Raw genomic sequence first — 23,681 nt, forward strand, 5'->3', positions numbered from 1 at the left:
AAAGCACCATAGCAACTGCTGAGATAAAAAATAATTTGGGGTTCTTCCTTGTCAGACACCTGTGTTTCCCACTGGAAGGGCACGTGGGTGTCTTAAGTTGTGTACTAGGGAAATGAGTTGTGGGGGATCCAGGCTTCAGCGTGTACAACTTACTCAGGAAAATTTAGGCATGGCAAATTCTTCCTCCTCCTCTGTTTTGCCTTGAGCATGGCCAGGCCAGTTAGTCTTGTTTATGTGACTTGCACATAACCAAAGCCTGTACTAGTGATCCATTTTCTTTGTTGCTGCTTGCTGTCTTTCTTACCACCAAAGAAAAGACTCCTTGACCTCTGCTAATATTACTCTTATTTGTTCATTTCCTTAGAAAGTATAGGAAAGACACTATTAATGTTAAATAACACCTCTTTGCCAGAAAGGTTTTTGTTTAAAAGTGTCACAGTGTATTTAGTACCATATGTGTGGTAGAAAACATTTTTTGATTTCTTTTTATTTAAGGCGTATGTTTGACTGCTCCTGCATTGGCTTTGTTCTCCCCACTGTGACAAACTTCTTGGTGAAATATGAAAGATAAAAACTTATTTGTGAAAAAGAAGAAGATAGATTCTCTGACCTGAAAACAACAAAAATGTTCAAGGGAGGCTTTTCTAATTCGCTGTTTTAAAAACTGATTAATTTTAAAGCTAAACACATGCAATAGAGCACACTGACCTCTTAAGCACTTGCACAATCCAGTTTAGGTGATACAAATTATTGATCTTCTAAACTATAACTTTTGAGGAGCTGTGCTCTCCAGAAGTGAAAATGGGTAATAAAAAGTGTGTCCTGTTGCTTAGCTGGTGACTGAGTGTGAATAGGAAGTGCTTGCTCATTTCTCTCCAAAAAAGCCTGGAAGGAGGTGCTGTGTATTTGGTAGATACCTTCTGGAAGGGCTTTTCAACGTAACCTCTGAGAAGTGTGAACCTGGGAGCACAGAGGGCTAGGAATGCTGAGACAGAAAGGATGAAAAATGCAGACAGGGAAGGACATCTAAGGCCTTTCACTTATAGTATAAAAAGATACTGGAAACCTTAAGAGAAGTTATTCCAGAGGAAGATGGATTTGGAGGGAAATGATGATCTTGTTATGAGCTTTCTAAGAGCTAGAATTATAATGCCCAAATTAAAACCTTAGGAGGCAAAACCCCCTGTAATTTTACATACAGAGTATGAAACTGAGGGCAAAGAGAAAAGAGGCAAGCAACTTTTTAAGTATTAAGTGTAAAGTTTAATAAAAGCCAAAGATATCTAAGAACAAATTATTTTTCACATGTTAATCCTATTTTCTGTCTTATTTGCATATAAATTGAACTGATTGAACCTGAGATGCTTTACATATTGGCGTAGTTGAGCTACCTGCATTTTAATGTCTTTTTTAGGCTTGAAAGAACTGTCTTAACTGTGCAAAGCCAAGCATTTTTGAGTTTTATTAAATCCATAAATTTTTTAAAATCAGATATTAATTGAATTTTTATTTATGCTTGTTGTCAAAATAGCTCAACTTTGTGCCTAGAGTCACCTATTACTGGTTTGGTTCTAATATTCTGCTTAGTATAAATGCAAATGTAGAGGTTATCGCTCCCCAGAAGTGTGTCAAACTTAGGAGGCAAACAGGAAATCACAGGATTTTTAATGTTAATCTGCAAATTAGTAGTTTTGTACATGCTGTGGGAGAGGTGGCAATTTCAGAGGAACTTGACTGAAAGGAAGAGATGTTTGAAGCTTGGTGGGAGTATGGGGTGGGAAGACAGGCGGGATATGTCTTATGGACAAAAAAGATGGGAAATAAATGAATTTATTTAAAGGTTACTGAGGCTGATACACTAATAGAACGTAAACTGAGTAGGAACGTGGTAAAAAGCTCTATCAAATATTTACATTTTTGATACTGGTGTTCAGGTAGAGTGTGGTGGTAGGGTGATAATGGTCATAGGAATACGGTTGCGGTGGACCTGAATTTAAAACTATATGCATTGCTTAAGGAAAGGATAATTTAGGAAGTGCCTTTGTCTTTTTTTGGGATATTTATTTCCTCTAGTTGTTTTTCTCTCAATTTTCTATTTTTCATTTGCTAATGTTCTACCTTTAAAATTGTTTTAATTATAAATCTTACTCTATAAGCTAGTCATGACATGTACCACTATTTTTCTTCTTTAAAATATTTCTACCATAGAGGCTCATAACTGTTGCAGATACCTTCAAGCATGTTTCTGGGAAGCATGATATGAATTTTATGATGCCTAAACACCAGTTACTCTGGGTTGAGAGGATAGTGCTTTTTTTATGCCCAAATCTAGTAAAATCTCATTAGCTAATACTTTCACTTGTGGTTTTGTAGGCTTTAAATGCTGAATTGCCCTCCCCTGGTTTTATTGAGGGGGTTTGTCTGGATCAGATGGACTGTTCTCAACTGCTTTGTCAATTTTTAGAGATTCTTCATGTGTTGCTTTCCTGTCTGTAGACTTGTAACACACTTGAAATGTTTCTACACCTATGCATGCAGCGTGAGGAACAGAAGAGAGGAGCTCAAAGCTTTTGTCCAGTCCCAGAGATTTGATATCACTGGGATAAGTGAAACCTGGTGGGATGAGTCCTGTGACTGGAGTGCCCTGTTGGATGGTTACAAGCACTTCAGGAGGGATAAGAAGGTGAAGGGGTATGTAATAGAAAGGTTAGAGTGTATGGAGCTCACAGTTGGCAATGGCACAGTTGAGAGCCTCTGAGTAAGAATCAAGGGGGGAACAAATAATGTGGATGTCATTGTGGGAGTCTGCTATAGACTTACTTGCCAGGACGATGATGGCAACAAATTATTCTTTGAGGAACTGAGGGACACTTCCAAGTCAACTGCTCTTGTCCTTATGGGGGACTTCAACTTGCCAGAAATCAACTGGGAGCATCAAACAGCTGATACAACCCAGGCCAGAAGATTCCTAAAAAACCTGGATGACAACTTTATGGCACAGGTCCTAAGGGAGCCGACTCAGAAAGATGCCCTCCTCGATCTACTGCTTGTCAACAGAGTGGATCTCGTGAGCAAAGTGGAGACTGGGGGCTGTCTTGGCCACAGTGAACACAAAGTGATTGAGTTTAAAATCTCTGTTGACTGGAGGAAAAGTGCCAACAAAGCCTCGACTCTGGACATGAGAGCAGACTTCAGGCTGCTCAGGGAATTAGTGAGTAAGGTCCCCTGAGAAAATGCTGGGGTCCATCAGTGCTGGTCACTTTTCAAACACCACCTCCTAAGGGCACACAAGCAGGCAATTTCCAGCTGCTGGAAGTCAAGCAGGCAAGGCAGAAGGCCAGCTTGGCTGAGCAGGGATCTTCTCTTGGAAATAAGGCAAAAAAGGAAGGTGTTTACCCAGTGGAATCAAGGTCAAGTGACATGGGAAGAATTCGGAGATGCTGCTTGCTGTTGTAGGGAGAAAATTCGTGTAACCAAAACTCAGCTGGATTTGAAGCCGGCCAGAAATGTGGGGGGCAATAAAAAGAGTTTTTTCCAATATATTAATGACAACAGGCAGTATAGAAATATCATTGGGCTGTTACAAGGTGAGAATGGTCACCTCATAAACAGGGACAGAGACAAGGCAGAGGTGTTTAATGCTTTCTTTGCCTCTGTCTTCAACACGGGTGACAGACCAAGGGGATCTTAGTGCCCTGAGCTTGAAGACCATGACTGTGAGAATGATCAACTCCTGTCGACCCTGAAATTGTGTGGGATCTGCTGGATACCCACAAGTTTATGCAGCCTGATGGGACTCATCTCTTGGTGATTTTTGAGTGGGAATCTGGAGAGGTCCCAGCTGAGTGGAAGCTGGTGAACATTGTCCCGATTTTCAAGAAGGGCAAGAAGGAGAACCAAGGAAACTACAGGCCTGTCAGTCTCACTTCAGTGCTTGATAAAGTTATGGAGAAGATTAGTCTGGGAGGTATTGAAAAACACCTGAAGGACAACACAACCACTGGTCACAGCCAGCACAGCTTCATGTGAGGAAAGTCCTGCTTATCAAACCTGATTTCCTTCTATGACAAGGTAACCCTCGTAGTTGATCAGGGGAAGCCAGTTGATTTAATCTTTTTGTATTTCAGTAAAGCTTTCGATACTGTCTCTGACAGTATCCTTCTGGACAAAGTGTCCAGCACGCAGCTGGATAGACACGTCATGTGGTGAGTGAGCAATTGGCTTATGTGTCGAGCATAGACGGTAATAGTGAATGAGGAAACATCAGACTGGTGACTTGTCTCCAGTGGGGTTCTGCAGGGCTCCATCTTAGGCCCTGTGCTCTTCAAATTCTTCATAAACAACTTGTATGCAGGACTGGAGGGAATACTAAGCAAGGTTGCAGATGACACAAAACTGGAAGCAGCTGTTGACTCCCTTGCAGGCAGGGAGGCCCTGCAGAGAGACCTTGACAAATTAGGGGACTGGGCAATCACCAACCATATGAAGTTCAATGAGGGAAAGTGCTGACTTCTGCACCAGGAATGGGGTAACTCTGGATGTACGTACAGACTGGGGAATGAGATGCTAGAAAGCCGTGCCAAGAAGAGGAACCTGGGGATCCTGGTTGACAGCAAGCTGAATATGAGTCAGCAGTGCCCTGGCGGCCAGGAGGGCCAACTGTGTCCGGGGGGGCATCAGGCAAAGCATCACCAGCCCATCAAGGGAGAGGATTGTCCCTCTCTGCTCTGCACTGGGGCAGCTCCACTTTGAATATTGTGTGCGGTTTTGGGCACTGCGATGTAAGAAGGATTATGAGCTCTTAGAGAGTGTTCAAAGGGGGCAACGCAGATGGTGAAGGGCCTTGAGGGGAAGCCATGTGAGGAGAGGCTGAGGTCACTTGGTCTGTTTAGCCTGGAGGAGACTGAGGGGAGACCTCATTGCAGTCACAACTTCCTCCTGAGAGGAAGAGGAGGGGCAGGCCCCGATCTCTTCTCTGTGGTGACCAGTGACAGGATCTGAAGAAATGGCCTGAAGTTGTTTCAGGGGAGGTTTAGGTTGGATATTAGAAAAAGCTTCTTCACCCAGTGTGTGGTTAGGTACTGGAACAGGCTCCCCAGGGAAGTTCTCACTGCTCCAAGCCTGTCTGAGTTCAGGAAGCATTTGGACAAGACTCTAGGGCACATGGTGTGACTCTTGGGGATGGTCCTGTGTGGGGCTAAGGGTTGGACTCGATAAACCTTGTGGGTCCCTTCCAACACAGCATATTCTGTGATTCTGTGATTCTGTGAAATTGGCCTATTAAAACATTAGTGCACTATTGAATTACAAAACATTATATAAAAATAAGCAAACATAGCATTTTAAAATCTTCTTGTAAATGTGAAGTGAGAACAGACTTTACCAAGTATGTTTATTTTTGCAAGGTAGTCAGATATCTAATTTGGTTTTAAAATTTGTCGAAGTTGGATCAGTAAGTCCAAAGTCAGGTTTTGGTAAAGTCACTGATTCTTTTTTTAATATGACTTAAATGATTTGATATGATTCCATATGTATGGAAATTAACTTAAATTGTTAAGTAGTGCCTTGTGAACTAAAAGCTTTTATAAGGAAATCATAGAATCACAGAATGGTTTGGGTTGAAAGAGATCTTAAAACTCGCCTAGTTCCAACACCCCTGCCATGAACAGGGACATCTTCAACTATATCAAGTTGCTCAGAGAGGAGCATCCAATCTGAACTTAAATGTTTCCAGGGAGGGAGTATCTACTGTTTCTCTGTTCCAGTGTTTTGCTATCCTCATGATAAAAATTTTCTTCCTTATATCTACCTTCTTTTAGTTTAAAACTATTGCCCCTTGTCCTATTGCAACAGGCCCTACTAAAAAGTCTGTCCTCATCTTTATTCCAGGCCCCCTTTAAGTACTGAAAGTCTGCAATAAGGTCTCCTCTGAAATCTCATGTATGGACATAAAAGTACACCAGTGTAATCTTCACTGTTCATATTTGGGAGTAAGAAAGAGATTATCCTTTTACTCAGTTCTGGAAGAATTATTACCAGCTCATCTGACTTTCCTGTTCAGCTTGGGGCCCTTGAAGAGACTTCACATTGACTCTGGCATAGAGGAAGAGTTTGTGAGGGAAACTCAGTTCACACATATGAATTTCATTCCCTGTCAGGGAGATTTTGCTGAAATAACTACGTTTCATTCTGCATACAAAGTTTTGACCTTCTTTTATTGCATTCAAAAGACAGAGATGTGGGCTCAAAAGCAGATTAATTATCCACTAACTACTTAATGCTACCTTGTGCGCAAACAGAAGGCATTTACCTCAAACCCTGTTGATGCATCATGTAATAAATCTGACAGTTATGGCTTTTTGTCTTATCTTTCCTTGCAGTGTTCATCAAAGTGTTTCTCACTTGTAACAGATGGTCAGAACACAGCTTTTAGATTTATCTGGAGATGAAGCCCTGTTGATTCCATTAAAAGTGAAGAATTTTCAGGGAGATGGAGGCAAAGAGGGATTTATTGTTACAATTCTGATTTATTTCATACAATGCCTTCCTTTCCTTTTTGCTTGCAGGTGATGTGCCTTCAGGATTTTTTTGGCGATGATGACATTTTTATTGCATGTGGACCAGAAAAGTTCCGTTACCAGGATGACTTCTTGTTGGATGAAAGTGGTAAGATGTATTTTCCAAAATGTTTACAACCCGATTAGAGGGCAGATTTCCATATCATGCTAATTAAGCTGTAGCATCTAAATTGATTTCCAAAATAGAATAAATATTTTGATTCTACATATGGAAAATAAAAGATCTAAAAGCAACAATAAAGCTGTCTGCCTATACAGCATAAAACTTGACTTCAGCCTGAGTTTCAGATACCGTAGGAAATAGTTATGTGTTTGGTAGAAAACTCCTTTTTTGTAAGATCTTTCTTAGTGTTTTGGTTTTATTTGCTGTTTGAATTTATTGTGTTTCTTTATCACAATCTCTCAGGCTCCCGAGCCTTACAGTTGAGAAACTTGACTGAAAAATTGGTTAAAGAAGATTTCTTTACTGTAGTAACTATTTCATAGTTTAACTTTACTGCTTCATCATTGTTTTTGATGCGATTATATATTCACAATTCAAGATGGTACAATTGTATTCCTCTGACTAACCTGTGAAACTGAAAGGCTTCTTGGTTTACCTGGATCCAGACAAATGCTCCATTAGCTTGTGAGGAGGAGAAGGCAGCAACTTGTGAAGACCTGACATTGTGATTTAAAGGATGACTGAAAAAAGAGGTATCTTCTGGGCAAGGGAATGACATTTGGTATCAGCCACAGACAGAAGCAAGAACATATTCTGCCTTCCTCAAGAGGACTTCATAATATGGAAATAAAAATCAAATAGTGTACCAGATCTGCTGTTTGAAGTAATGAAATTGCTGTAGTTGCCTCCAAGGCAAAATGTACTAACCGTGGAAAAGTAGCTTTATACGTCTTTAGGATGGGAATTAGAAAGGTAAGGAAGACATTTGAGCTGTAGAGGAGTTTCCCAGGTGGTTATGTGGCCAGCATGGCAGTCCTTGCCTTTGATGAGAGGAGGGCCAGGTAGTTGACTGCATAGTCTGGATTCACTTGTGTCTCTTATCTAAAAGATGATGCTGGCAGCATCATTCACAGTGAATCCTAGGGCAGTTTTTCCAGCACTGACTCATGAAGTACTGACAACAGATTTGTCTAAATCCCGTTTTGAAGTACATAGCTGTTTTTTGGAGGTCTCGTGTCAAAGTACAGACATAGCCTGTATCTCCTTAGTCTTTATTTGTCTGACATATCAGCATCTTTTTGAGTTAGCACTATCTTTCTCTAAAAATTTGGTACTTAAAACCATATTATACTGAGCTTAAAAAAAAAAAAAGATAGCTTAAAATCTAGGCTGAAAATACAACTTCAGCTATTTTTAGTAGTGTTTGCTTTTCTACTAGGTAAAGATTCAGTGAACATTGACTGTTTTTACTGCAGGAGTGAAGAAAAGAGGGAAAATCAGATTCCAGTCTATGTCTCTAGTTGCTTTGAAAAGTGTACATCAACTTTGCTCTCTCTTTTTTGGGAAGTTTGGTATCAGAGAACTTCTTAGCTGATGTACCAACTGATATACATTTAGTCAGCCTCCTCTGAGATTGGAGCAAGAGTTGGAGAATTACAAAAAAAAGAGTTTTAACTTGTTTGCTTGGCAAATGAAATTTGTGTGATTGTAATGTGTCTGTGTGTTCCTTGTAGTTAATCTAAGAACATTACAATAATTAGGAAGTACTGTCCAACTGTGCAAGTCTTGTAAAGCCTGTCTCTGCTTCCCTGAAAAGCAACTTGAAACAATACTGTGTTAGTCTGTCACTACGTCCCTCCAGTATTTCCATTTCAGACAGATGATGAGAATAACAGTTTAAGTGTTGCAGCTGGAGAAGCAAAGAACAGCAAAATTAAAAAGTGAGAAAGAAAAGGAGAGAGAATATATACATAAACAATCAGAGTTCTGGGCTTTTGGGAATTACTTCTCAGTGAGGAAGAATGCCCTTGTTTTGTGATCTGGGTTCAGAACTCCTGATACTAGAGGCAAGCAAGAGACAAAGTTTCTGGGATTTGAAAACCTGTTGTGGGATTCATTTTGGCTAACATTAAGTATCAAGAGAGTAGGTACCTGCAACTGAGCCATTCAGAGTAGGTTTCTTTCCCAGTAAATAAAACTTAGATCTATTGACAAGACAGATGCTAGATGTTTGGTCAACTCAGTTGAAAGTGTATGTTTTGAACAATTCATGTGAATTATTCTCCAGAAATGTCTGGTTTGCTTTTGTAAACGCATCTATATGCGTGATTTAGCTGTTCTTATCTACACTGTATGTCTATAAAGTTGCTGAAAAAAACTTTAAGGATGAGATTAATTCCACCCTATCAGAAATGAAAAGTCAAAAGACTCCTCAGTCTGCATTCTCTCTAGTCATCTTTCTTTATTCTGCTCCCATGGCTTTCTCTTGCAAGAGTCAGAAATTTAGAAAAGCCAGCCTAGAAGTCAGTGAATCAATCTCCCCATGTAAGTGTGGGATTACCATTCCCCATCTCATTTCTGACATGCTTGTCTAACAAACCCCTTTAATGCCTATGATGAGGAGGAATCTGTGGCCTCCGGGGATGTTCTATGCCAGTGGTGAACCCTTCTCACTGTTTTTTGGCTATCTTAGCCCTTGCTATAAATGAAACCCATTGCTACTTTTCTTATCTCCTGTGAATATGGGAAACAGATGATTCCTTTCTCTCTGAAAAGATCTGTAGGCTTCCAAGAGCCTCATCAATTTTCTTTTCTTTGGCTGAAAAATTAGTTCAGCTTTTCTTTGCTTTGACTTCAGGCTCAAACCTGTCCTTGAAGAAGGGTGTGTGTTCCTTCTTTATGTCATCTCCCTTCTCTGTTTTATGTCTTTCAGGAAGAGGCATTGCATATCCCCTTGGCAATCAGTTAAAAAAGTCAGTTAATTAGGGATCTATCAAAGAGAAAAAACAAGCAGTTGGCACTATACATTGCAGTTTCTTCTCTGCCTTGATGTACAGATGGTTTTCATATTAACACTTTATTGTATGAAATGCAGAAACCGTAGGAACTATCCCCATTATAATTCCTAACAATCATCTCCGTATCTGATGTGATCAATAGATACAATAGCCACAGACACTTACATGAAGAAAACTGCAAATGGGACATGAAGATGCATGTGAGTGAGCATAAAATTAAGAAGTAAATACTCCTTGTTTATCAAGCATCAGTAGTGATGCTATTTTTGTAACAAGTTTATGTGGGAAGTGTAAGCACAAAAGCATTATTTTAATGAAGGACACATTACATCAGCCACCTTGTAAGAAGAAAAATTCCTCATTGTAGAGTATGGCAGTGGCTGCTTCAGACATTGTTAACTTGCAGTTTTGGAAACTTTCCCAAAAATCACGTTTTCTTTAACTGATGACTGTTCAGTTTCAAAGAGGTCAGAGAATGGTTTTCTATAGCCTTCAACTGTGTCTTGGCAGAGATTAGGGTCTAAGGGCCATGATCACAAAAATATTTGCAATCAGCTATTATTTAGGCACCTAAATAGGATTTAGCAATATAAATAACTCATGAGATTGGCCATAAATGAGAACATTTCCTTGGCTTATACACATATTTCTTTCTTAGCACTGTAAAATAAGAGAGTTTTTGAGACTGGTAGTATCAGACTTAAATTTTTTAAAATTTAATTAATTTTTATGTTCAGTTAATGTTGGCTGAGTGCTTTGGAAGCTTAAGAGTTGCACAAACCTAAGTATGGCAGACTTCATCACATACTGAGACGCATCATATATACAAAAGCTGCAGTCTCAGCTGGCCAAAGCCAGTGTCTCTGCCTCCAAGTAGAGTGTAACCAATATAGAACGTCTGGATGTGAAAACAACTGCAGAGTGCTTGTCCAAATCACATATTACTGTGATGGAAACAATGATGAGAATTACTCTATTTTAGGAGGAAATTAAGACTGGAATCTTTGAAACCTAATTTCACTTTGACTTTGCTGGCCTGTGTTAGTCCTCTGCTCAGCATCTCTGTGCCAGCAGTGTTACTGCTTCATCTTGCCAGCAGCAGACAACTTGCCAGGAAAATCTGAGTCCTGTGGTGTCCACACACGTGCGTGAGCGCATGGAGGCATGCACATGCATCTGATCCAACAACTGTGGTTAAGGTCAGGAGTATCATGTTTATCCCTGTTAATAACTGTCATGTTACCCTAACTTTCATTAATCTGTCCTTCCTAAAAGAGGGAAGAAGGGGAAATAAGTTATAGTCCTCGTCTACCCTGATTTATAGGACAGAGACTGATGTGTTAAGCAGCTTTTGGCTGAACTTGGGAGTGGAGAGCATGCTGGCTGACTTACTCTACCCTCGTCAAAAACTCGTGCTTTGGCAATTGGAAAGTAATGGTGGATTCTGGGGACTTTGAGATATAAGTTTGCTTTCAACAGAGGCATAAATATAAAATGTTCCACTGCGGTGTGATACTTTCAAATGTCAACAGCTTCTTGGCCTTGGAGACAGATATTCTATGTACGAAGCAGAAACAAACTAAGGCAGGAGGGACCAGTCCTCTGGCTGTATGTACCATTTAGACTAGTGATTCAGAAAGGGTAGAAGAAGTTGTTTTTCTGGTGGATTTGCATCCAATGCCCCCTTTATTTTCCTACTCCAGGACCTCCATTTTCATCTCCACCCTTTCATAGGGCTGCAGACAATTTCAGAGTGCTCTCAGCTCCCTCCCATTTGACACATGACTAGTTGTCCTCATTTCCTTCCTGACAATAATGACATTAATAGGGTCTCTCATTTATCCAGTAGTGTGACAGTTTCACACAGTTTCACAACTTGCGAAAAACTAAATCCCCTCACTGAGACCACTCGTATCCAGCTGTGCTGAAAGTACATCCCCTCCTCCCTTGGCCCATGTGCCCATCTCGGCTCAGGCTGCGTGGAAGTACTCGGCCATATGGCGGCGTGTGAGTGACTCACTTGTTTCTGTTGTGTTAAACTCTTAAAAAGCGAATACTGATCTTCAGTAAATACTCAGGCTGTTAGCGTGATCATCAGGTGGCTGTTAATATAATATCATGTGGTGTTCATTAAATAAAATCTGTAGTAACACTTGAGTCAAATGAGCTGTTCATAAGAAAAATGCATTCACAGAACTTCAGGGTTTTTCTGTGTAGGATTTCTCTTAATATATGCCTTTTTAATAGATGTTCTTGATTACATAAGCTCACTTCTTTATCTGTTGTCTGCAAGCTATTTGCTTTGAATATTCTCTACTGTGTGTCTCATAGGTCTACTTATTTGAAACATTGTTTCTCACCTTGCTGCCTAAGCATCTCTAGCAGGAAAGTTTGATCACTTAAATCATAAATCTTTGCTTCCACTCAGCTGGCAGATTTGTAGATATGAATAAGGACATTAGAGCTTTCAAGAAGATTACATTTGTGCTTTGCAGTCCAGATTTACACTGAAGTGCATCTCTCTTCTTTCCTTTTCCCCACCTCCTCACCATGCATGCATGTATATTTGCACAGTTATTACTTTTCATCCACATTGCTGTGAAAAAGTTGTCTATGTGTATAACCAGAAAACATCATGATCACTTACAACTTATAAAACAGTCTCTCATTGAAACTAGCCAAACAGTAAGACTGCAATTAATGCTTATTCATTCTGCTCATTGAACCAAATGTTCTTCAATATGTTTTCTGCAGTATTTGCTTTCTCTGTTAAAAATAGTATGAATGAAATGCCCTGCAATAAATTAGAACTGGTGGAAATTCCCATTTCATTTGCATAAGGAGGTTTGAGTGTGCATATTTCTTCAACGTTTTTCCACGGTAAGGCTCATTTAGCATATAAAAGTGCTAAAAATTTTGCATTCAAAAATATCAAGGATTTCCTCAATAACATTTGCGTAATAATTAAATTGCATTTATATTAGGAATTTATAATATAAAACTTCAGCTTGTTTCAAACGAAAGAAAAATTGTTATTAAACATCATCAATATTATTATCTTAACGTACAAGGGATTTTAATCATAGCTGGTAATGTTATTAAATAGTAAATAACAGAGTAGACAGAATGTATTTATTGGTTTTTGTATAGCTTGATATTTTTACTCTTTCATTTTATTTTTGTCTTGTAACTTCCTGAGTTGAATCTTGCCAGGCAAACATTTAGATTGATCAGGTGGTCCAGGAGAAGATATTTCTTACAAACATTTTAAGCTATTTTCCCAAACTATGAACATCTCAATTGTATATTCAGATGCAGAAAGTGCAATTCCAATGTTTCTGACCAGTTTTATAAACAAACTTTTAGTTCTGGGAAAGAAACACAGAAATTTGATAGATGTAACAGGGTAGATCTTGGGACTCAAGCTCTTAGTTTGATTGTCTCATATCTGTTTTTTCATGGAAGTTGATTTATTATACAGCTTTTGAGCCTATTCCACATTTATATAATACTCCATTCCAGATCACAGGTTAGTTTTGAGCTTGTGTGTTCAGTCTTATACTCAGAAGATGATAGCTGCCAAAATAGCAGCTTCCTTTAAATTCATTTTAGGAGAGACTTTACATTTTACTTTTCCAGTTCCAGTGATGATGGAAGTAGCAGATAGTGGCTGTATATTATAACCTCCTCCACCAAGTTGTTAAGTAGTTTGGTGACAAGCATAGAGCAGTTTAACATCCGAGATGTTTAGAAATCACCTTTTCCGTATGTTTATCTATACTTTTCTTGTCTTGTTAATTAGCTGGTAAAATGGAGCATACAGTGTTAGTAATCTTGACAAGTATGCTTGTGCTTTTCACAGTTTGTAGATCATTTCCAATGCCAGAAACTGTGAGGATCTGATCAATTTCTGAAACGATGTTCTATTGCAGGAGATCTTTTGGGTGAACAACATAGTCCCATTTTCTCCAGTTGGTATGAGGCAGCTTGGAGATGAGTAGTTCTTACAGCATCAGTGCTTTATTATTCAATTTGAGAACCTGAACAAACTATGCTGTCTGCTAAACAGTACTAGGATGTGCCCTGGAGACCTGCCTGTTTGTTGGGTAGGGTGTTGTATCAGAGATTTTATATTGAGATTAGACTCCACTCATCAGCAATAAAATTGGACTGACTTGTTAAATTTATCATTTCAATTTTCTACTTTCCATTCTAGATACACACCCTATATCTGGAGTTTTGTCTTGTCTTGAGTAAGTGTACATTTTTTTAGTGCCAGAGCTGTCCACAGATTCTCTTATACTTGCAAAATATTTCAAAAAGAGAAAAATGATCAAAATCCAGAGTTCATTAGATTTTAGAAAATAAAAACATTCCGAAGGCATATGAAGAAAATATATTTATCCTTAATACTTATGAGAAGACTTTTTTTTTTTAAAGTCTTATCAAACACAAACTTTAGTACAACAGCTGAGAGAGAATCAGACACAAGCTGGATAATATTTCAAAGTGATAAAATCAGAAAGTGGAATACATCAGTGATAGCTATTCATGTTTATATACTCATACACATTTAGTGAGATGGTGTGTATACAGACAGAAATATATCAAGTGTAAAGGCCAACAGAAGACTTCTGTATAATGGCTGTGTTGTTCTGCACTGCAAAACTGATGGCTTACTATATAGGCTTCAACAGTGTTTCAGTGCTGTTATTTTCAAAATGCAACCTACAGAAATTTCCCACTGAAAACCTCAAGAGTCTTACCTGACAGTTCAGGTTGCTTCTGTGAACAGTCACCTTTGAATAAATTTATTTTCATAGCATAGCTGCCTGCAGGAGAACTGGATGCTAATAATATGCATAAAGTAATATAAGGCTGAGTAATCTTTAGGAAGTCTCATGTTGCCATGGAATTGAATACCCGTAGGTGGTGGGTCATGGAGCTCTGATTTGGGTTCTTTTATTCTTCAGTCAGAGCTTTTAAAATTTTGTTCCAGAGGAATTATAACACTTTTTTTTTTCTTTTCGTTTTGGAAGAAAATTTTCTAGGGACTTAAAATTTATTGAAGCAAGAAGGGGGCTAACATGAGATTTCATTCTTTCAACTGAGGAATCTGGGTCAAGGAAAGTTTTTGGAAGATTGCTAATTATTCTTTATAGAGTGGAGAGTGGTTAGAAGACAAACAAATTTAAATTGCTTAGTGTTTCCTGTTACTCAGGAATAGAAAAGAGAATTTTTTTCAGAGCTACTTAGAACTGTTAAGATTCTCTAGCAAAAAAAGGAAGACAACTTCCAGAGCAAGCCAGTTTCTGATGAGGACACCACGTTCAGGAAGAAAAAAAAATCCTGGAAGAGAACAAATTTGCTGAAGCTTTATACAAATTATTTCTGTCTTTAACTTTACGTGCTCTTTCTGTTCTGCAAGCACATACTGACATCTACAGAATAAGTGATTTCAGAAAATAGGACAGACTTATTTTTGCATAGCAGTTGCTCTACTGCAGGTCTGTAAGATAGGCTATATTGTTTTCTGCTTAGAAAAATGTAAATTGGGAAACCATGGGAAATACACAACAGGGAGCAGAACTTTGGGATCAAATAAATTGCTTGAAATTGTCCTTATAAATGGAATTTTAAAATTCATACTTAAGCATTTAATAATAAGGACAAACCTACATAAATAAGATAGAATTGATATTTTTTTTCAAATCACTTTGGGGAGGACCTCTCTCCTGAGATTCTAGTGGGAGTCTACTGAGATCATAGCTCAGACTAGATGCAGACAAATAACTGTGTAGTTTTTACCAGTGGGAGACATACTAAAATATTATGAGATGTGTTAAACTTCCTAGATGCATATTGGAGATAAAATGCTACTAATGCTAACTGGGAATGTTTATTGATTTAGACACAGTGCTGTTAAGAATAATGATATTACAAAAAAGCTGTCTTATAAAGAACATTAGATATTGTGATCATATATTGATTTCATTCATGTTGAATAGAAGATTAAAGAAAACCAAAGCAGTCCAATTATTAAGGGGGGTTTTTTATATTAAGGTAGAACAATTTGAAAATTTGAGATAATTAGTGAAGTTAATTAGACTTAAGAGTTTGGGGACTTGAACATTGGAGGAGATCTGGAGTTTCAACCAGAAAGCAAGCCAAAAGCTGTCTTAGGTTTGCATCTGTCCAAAATATTTTGATAAGGGTCCAAAGTCAACTGGCAGAAAAGGGAAAGCCTAGAAAGAATTGGTTAGCAAAGATGTCTATACCAAAACCTAGGCATGGAAGTATTCACAGTCACATTTGCCAAAATTATGCTGATTTTGAGTAAAGTTTTTAGCCAGATGTGGAGATTAAAAAAAAAAAAAAGAACAAGAAACGATAACAAACAAAACACCACGAACTGAAGTCATGATACAGCCGATCTACTATTTCAATTTTTTGGCCTCTATATTCAGCAAAAATGAAATATGTCATGGGGGAAAAGCCCCCTGTCTAATCAGAATCTTTGGAGAAATGAAAGTTACGTTAAATCGATTGCAAAACTCATTATGTACAAGTAAGACCTGTCACTGTTGAGGAAAAAACAAGTTTGTATATGCTATTAAGATAGTGACAGAATTCAATGCTCTGCACCTTCCTGTAAAGCAAAAAGCCTGATATTAGTAAAGCTTGTCTGTCATTTTTTATTGATCTGATTTTCCATGTTGAATAAAAATAGTCTCCTTGAGTTTTCAGAGAGAACATCAGTCTGTGAATAAACTCATGTGTAAACTTCAAAACACTCCTCTGACCAATCTCAGAAATATGCTGTGATATACAGAATGAAAGATGGCTTCATGGGCTGTTTCCAACCTAACATGCATTTTCAATCTGCAATTATTTAAACTTTCTCAGAAAAAGAAATGTCACTAGGACTTTACACACCTCAGTAAGCATTGTGGTATTAGCAGATGTTCTTAGTAAAGCCACATTTTTCAAATATCCCACTGTTAGCCTATTGCAAGGATGACTCAGCCTGTTTACTTTAGTTCTATCTAAATAATTATAGTAAAATTTAATTACCTGAACCAGATAGCATTCAAGGAGAACCCATTAATATTAGGGGCAAAAGCTGCTTAGGGATTTTTGAATTAGACATAGTCCTGGAGTCCTTGGCATTTTTTAACTTGGGAGGCTATTTTCTGTGTTTTCTGTTGATAGGTAGAGCAATGTTGCGGTAAGTCTGGAGGTACCACTGTGGAGGCTGAAGAAGCAAAAATGTGGGTGGGCTGGCAATTGTATGTGCCTTTAGATGACAGGTGGGTTTTTTTGCCCATGTTGCAGCACAGTTCATAGTGTGAGGCATGTGTGTCCAGGTGTGGATATTGATTTAACAACAGCATATAAAAGTGCTTTGCTTTAGTAAGACTGCTGTATTTAATTGTTTGGTGCATGTGGATTTTGTCTGTAAAAAGTAACTGTTGAGGAGGTCTATATTGTAGTAAGTTTGAATTTCCAATTTTGTCTTTTTTTCCTGTATAATTTGTAGATTCCTTAGGCCCTGATTGGTTTGATATTTCTCTTATGTCACAGCTCAATATTTTTTCTTCTGTGTGTGAAAACTTGATAAAAACCATTCTAAATCATTAGTATTTCATACTGAAGGCATTCTTTTTTTTGGGGGGGGGGGGTGGGAGTGGGAGGGGCTGCCAAGTCCTGTTGTAATTTTAAAAAGCCATTATAATACCGGGTGGTTTTATTTCTTCAGGTAACATCAGTTTATAGTTTTGTTCTTTAAAAATTGCTGCCTACTAACTTTCAGTACTCTTATTACAGGCAGATTTGAGGCACTAATTAGGCAAAAATCAGTCTGTAATATTTTGAATTCCTTGAGGTATATTAAATAACTTTATTTGCTGCAAGAGAGCCAGCTTGTGCCTCTTTAACTTTCTTTAAAAACAAACCTACTGCAGCAGACACTTATATAACAGCTTGTGTTCAAATTGAACAAAGATATGGCTTTTATAACTCCTCTATTTTCTTCCTCAAAGCTTCAAATTTTTCATCTCCTTTTCCTACTCGTTACAACCAATCTACACCTACTTACATGTCCCTGCCAACCAAAACCAAATGTATACCAGTTACAGGGGTTAGAATTTGGAGTAATTGCATTATTTAGGGAAGTGTGTGATTGGTGATTGGTGAATTGGTCTAGAGTTGGATACAGCTTTTCATAGTAAAGTCAGAGGCATGGTGTAAAAAAAGCCTAAAGCAACCCTCTCAACCCCCTGCTGTGATAATAACACTGTTTTAGATGGATGGATGGATGGATGGATGGATGGATGGATGAATGATGTTTGGTAAAGGATGAGAGGAAAACCTGCAAGAAATGCAAAGTAAACATAGCCCTAATTTCATGGTAAGTATTGTAGGTACATAGGAAGGTAGCACAGAACAGCCAACATTTTTGGCAGGATTCCAAGATGCTTGATATTCTTACCATGGGAAAATTTGTAATTAGCCTAAGAACTTACATATTTATTGAGCTATACTAGGTACCAAAACCAGTGACTTCCTGGTAGGCTAAAATAGGCTAATTCTTATTGGCACTGGTCCACATTTTCTACCTCCAAAACAAGTGTCCTGATATTTTGCATGCAGGAATGCAAGAAACATGAAACTGAAGAAGTAAGAAGTAAGAAAGTGCATGTGTTTACAGTCTAGTAAGTAAGGACATGCATCAGGAGAAAAAGCACTTCCATTCAGCTCATTCCTTCTTAGGATAGTTTGCAGTGTCTGTGTCCACCATCATTTATAAGCAAAAGATATAGAGACATTAAACCTTAATTGTCATTTGTTTAATTTAGTGTTCTAATTACCAGGTAACGTAGTGAAGCGCCACTGCAGGTGCTCTTGCTCACTCATCACCCAGGTGGACCACAATCTTGGAAATCTGTTTTGCATCTGTAAAACCACTTCAAGAGTGAAGGAACCTTAAACTTTGAAAATGACAATCCAGCCCCAGCAAACTTCATCATTACGCAAGTCACATCCATAAACCAAACTGCAATAGCCATAGCTCCTTAATTACACCAGTATTTTTACAATTTTGTGTTTATAGATATTTTTTTCCTATTGTCAATGAACTTAGACATTTCATATACATTAAGTAAACAGTGATCTTCAGTTAGTATAATGCCTGATTTTTTATTGAAGCTCAGTGGATAGTTACTTATTAAAATGATACTGCTACAGTTGAATGTAGGTAAAGTTTCCTTTTTAAAGCACGTAAATAGTCTCCATTAAATTACAGGCATGTAGCTTTTTGGAGTTTTTGCCTTTGGGGGAGAGTGTTGCCTGCATAGTGTAGGGCAGCAGCCTTTCCTCTTCCAGCAAAACAGTAATGTGTGAGATTTCAAGAAGTGCTCATGTTCTCATAACTCGTGTTTCAAATTATTGGTTTGAAAACAACTCGTATAGTTTTTGTTGCTGTCCCAGAACATTGACATACTGTGGGCTTTTTTACTTTATCATTAGAGCATATAAGGACACACCTCCTCCAAGCTCTCAAATGTATGGCAACAGACCAGCTTTCTGTGATGTGTAACACTACCTATATCTGTGTTTTCACATTAGCTCTTCATATACTCTTTATATATTTGAATGAAACAATGAATTTCACATTAAGATTAATGTTCAAGAAATAATAGAATAGAATAGTTCAGTAGGAACATTCCTGCTTTCCTGAGAGATCAACCTTATGAAAAAATGTTTTCTGCTTATATGGCAAGTTTGGGAAAAAAGTCACTTATGGACATAATTTGATAAAGAATGTCCATGACAAATAAGGTCATGTTAGCATGTTGGCTATGACAGAGATTTCAGATGAGTAGTTTCTCTCCTCAACAGATAACAGGGAAAACTTTTAAATGCATTTCTCTTATAAGCACATAATGGATGCTTTCTGAATGAGATTAGAACGTAATTCTCCCTTAAATGACCCAGAAATCCCTTAAGAGAACCTACCTTTGTTCTGAACAGTTCCTAATGTTATCTGCACTTCCACAAGTAATCCTGACTTTGGTGGCCAGTTTCCACCATGTTTTCCAGAGCTTTCTTTTCCTATCCTTCCTGGGTTCACCCATAAGACTTCTGTCTCACATCTTTCTTCAGTGATACTACTTACCTTTCTTCTGATTAACCTGATGATGCAGTTAGGTGGATGGGCAATGGAAAATAATTAGTGCTTACCATGAGGGGAAATTCTCTTTCTCCTCCTTTTTAAATAACCTTTTTTCTCAAAACTATTGAAAGCTGCTTCCATGTCTTTATCTCCCCTTTAGGAAATATTTCATGATGCTACATCAAGTTCATGGAGTCCTTTTAAATGACAACGATACTTTAAAATACCATTCACCACTCTCTACAAATTCAGGCAAATAGCAGTATTTAAATTAGACACTGTCTTCTTGATGTCTGTGTTTTTCATTTCTGGCTAAAGAAACTTTGGAATCCTAGAATCATAGCATCATAGAATAGTTCGGGTTGGAAGGGACTTTTAAAGGTCATCTAGTCCAACACCCTCCCACCAATGATCAGGGACATCTTCAAATAGATCAGGTTGCTCAGAGCCCAATCCAACCTAAACTTGAATGTTTCCAGGGGTGGAGGATCTACCACCTCTCTGGATAGCATGTTCCAGTGTTTCCCCATCCTCATAGTAAAAAATTTCTTCCTCATATGTAGCCTAAATCTACCATTTTTTAGTTTAAAGTCATTACCCTTGTCCATATTTCTAGATGATTCTGTCTAGCCATCCTAATACTTCCTTACTGACAAATTCTTCAGGACAAAAATTGCACATTTTTGTGGGTGTGGTTAGCACCTCTTATATATGGGAACAACTTCAGTAAACTAGTAAACACCTGGATTTTGACATTATTCTTGGGTATAGTGTGGTGAGATCTGACACAGCAGCTGTGCATACATTGACAACATGAGAAGTGAGAGGAAAAAAAAATCCTCAGCCCAAAACATGATTTTTAACAGTTTGAGTGCATTCTTCCTACTGCAGCATACACTTGCTGTGCATTTATCATTAGAAGTAGCATTGCTGTCAAGTCTCCCACTTGGAAAGCATTTAGATACCACATATTGTGTGTATTAGAAGTGCCTAACTAGGCAGAATATGTGCGTGCCATCATTGCTAGTCTAGTTGAAGCTGGCCTCATTTTCTTTAAAGTTACCTGTGATCTGCAAACCCAGTAATGAAGAAGGAAAAATGAAGTTCAGTGAAACAATATTATGTATCTCCCGGAGTTTTCAAAGTCACAGAGCACTAATTAAAATCTCAGACTTAAATATCTGATCTTTGGGGGTATAAAACAATGCATAGGTTAGCTAGAAACCATAACTTCACAGATAAACGGGCAAAATAAAAGCATAATTGTCTGGGGCCAGTTAAATTGGGTGTTAGAAGAATTCTGTTTAAGTAGATGTTGGTTTATACATCTTAAAACTCTTGCTAATTTTTCCAGTATTTACATATATTATCTGTGCTGTAAGAGGCCAAAAGATTATCAAATGTGGTGCAGCAGTTACTGGTGTGCTTTAGGCACAGTGTTGAAGCTGTGCTGCCTTAGAATATAACCTCTTGCCCAAGGAAAGTGGTCTCATATTTGCTGGCTCACCTTGTCACAGGACGGTGGATAATACATGTTATTTAGAAATATTGGTGAGAAGTCATTGGAGCTCCATGCTCAAGAAATTTCATGCTAAAAATTTTTAGCCTACCTTCTCTATCTTCAAAATTTCTCCAAAGGAATCAATTAGTTCACATGTTTTCCTCTACCCTCATGTTGTAAGCAACTGAGCAGTAATAAGTGGTCTGTGCTAGAGAAAGGCAGAAATAGAAATTATGTGTGGAAATAGCTAAAATTGGACTATTGTAAGGGTAGATACAGTATAAGGAAAGAACTAAAAATACCTTCTGGATAGACATATGAGTGTATGCGTACACAAATGGGAATAAAACTTTAATCACCAGGATACAGATTCCATTGTTTGGGAATTTTATTCCTTCAATGATCTATTGATTTGCACTTGCCTTATCAGAAGATCTTTTTGCAGTTAGGTTTTGTTTTGCTTTTTTTAAGATTAGAAGTAATTTGTTTCTTTAGTGTTTGGTATTTGGTAAAATTGTACTATTTCTAAACATCTCTTCATATGAAAAAATTCAAGTAAAATGTTTCAACTTAAAAAAAAAAGAAAAGGGAAAAACCTCTCCAAGTCTAAACCACTATGCAGTGGTACTGTGCATATATTAAATAAATCAGACTCACAAACGTTAGCGAATTCAGACTATGTTTTAATTCATCATTCTTTGGGTCCCCCACTGCTTCAGCATGGCTCTTTCCTCCTTCCTCTGCCGTCCCTTACAGGACAACAATGAGAATATGAAACAGTGAGTCTCCAGGTCTCCTTTCCCTAATGGAACAACCATAGCCTCAGACTATCAGAAAGGAAAATTGGAAAGGAAGTCCTGCTTCTCACTTGATAGCTCGAAGTGAGAGATGCTCAGTGGTGGTTGTACAACATGGCCCACCCAAACGTGAGGGCGGTGCGCAGAAACTATAGGGGAGATGGATCTTCCATGATGCAGGTAGGCTCTTCAGAAAGTATCTCTGTAAGGTTTGAAGACTTCTAAAGAAGGCTTTTAATCACATGAAAACACTTCTAGAGGTTTGTATTTTTGCCATACTGTTGTTTTTCTGCATAGCTGTATAAATCTGAAAAACTGAACCTGATTAGAGAGAAGTTTTATGGAATCAGTTGGTGTGGGGGAAGTTCCAGTCCTGCTTCCTCTAGTTTCTTTAACCTGACAAATAAACTTTCCTCTAACTTGCTTTAACTTTTTGGGAATCAGTTGAGGACTTATAAGTTGGGTAAGTCAGTCTGAGGACAGACAATAAACATGGAAGATTTCAATCCATAGTTAAAGCGTTCATGAAGATTTAGAAGCAACTGGTAAATAACATTTTATAATGGGAGGTGTCAAGCAGCTTCAACTGTAACATTGAACTGAATGTTCAGTTGAAGTGAATTGTAATATTCCACTTAATATAATCTCAGTAATGTGTTTTGCAGTAGAAAAGAGGGCTTATGATGTGGTGTAGGCAACATTATACACATGAGCTGTGAAGAAACAAAAGTTCTTGGCACCAAATATCTTACCTTTTAAATGTGGCAATATGCTAAATATGAGTCACAGAAAAGAATAATTTGGTGTTTCTATGTACATCTCTTGACATGCACTTCAGTAGAAGTACAAAATTTTAAAATTGCTGTTTTATTTTAAAAAATTATCTTAAATAGTGGTACTAATTACCAAAGCAAGAAAAGCATTGCATGTTTTACATTGGGATATCAGTAAAGCATGGTGTCTGCATAATGATGCAAATGTGCCATCTAGGACTTATCCTGCAATCATTAGCCTGAGGATTTAAATCCTCACAGAAGCCAGGTGCTTGGAGATGTTTGAACATCTAAATCATCAAAACAAAATTAGAAAAAAATGCAACACAGTAGAATTTATTGAACATCTTTTATGTCAAAGAATTCTATGAAAGTGTTCAAAAAATTTTAATATGTTGTCAAGACCTAGAAGTATGAGCTGTTTTTTGTAAAAATAAAGAAAAGAAATACTTGTATTATTAAAATATTTTTGAACTTTTTGGAGGGGAAGAAGTTTTAGATAGCTTTTTCAAGAAAAGGTCATTTTAAAAGCAAGATACATTGAGCTAAATTGCTATAATAACAAGAATAGCACTAGAAAACATGATGCTTGCAGTCTTCTTAACTTGGAAATGTAAAAGGCTAGTCTTACACTGTGACTCCTCCTTATCCAGGACACCACTGTTCTTACAGCTGGCACTGGTGGACTTCCTCTCATTTAATCTTCTCAGATTCTCTGTGGTCATTTGCTTGCTATCCAGCTGCAGCCCCAGTGTTGCTTGTGTTATTTCCAGCCCATGAAATGTGATTTCTCAGGGGTTCCTAGTTGTCCATTCCTGGCTGGTTCACCAAGCATTGGCTGCATCTTCTTTTCTTTCACCCTTTTCAGATTTTGCATAGTTGATCATGCTTTCCAGA

At 37.9% G+C, this 23,681-nt stretch overlaps 1 protein-coding gene across 4 annotated transcripts in view; it reads left to right on the plus strand.

Annotated features, from left to right (window-relative positions):
• DCLK1 (doublecortin like kinase 1) overlaps window positions 1-23,681 on the plus strand; it is a 246,895-nt gene that overhangs the window by 118,828 nt on the left and 104,386 nt on the right. For all 4 annotated transcript variants that reach the window (XM_032678139.1, XM_032678135.1, XM_032678136.1 and 1 more), the window contains exon 4: window positions 6,567-6,666. In XM_032678139.1, the coding sequence (XP_032534030.1) occupies window positions 6,567-6,666 (100 nt within the window). The remainder of the gene's footprint in view (window positions 1-6,566; window positions 6,667-23,681) is intronic.

This window comes from Chiroxiphia lanceolata, chromosome 2 (genome assembly GCF_009829145.1).
Source record: "Chiroxiphia lanceolata isolate bChiLan1 chromosome 2, bChiLan1.pri, whole genome shotgun sequence".
Taxonomy (NCBI): Eukaryota; Metazoa; Chordata; class Aves; order Passeriformes; family Pipridae; genus Chiroxiphia; species Chiroxiphia lanceolata.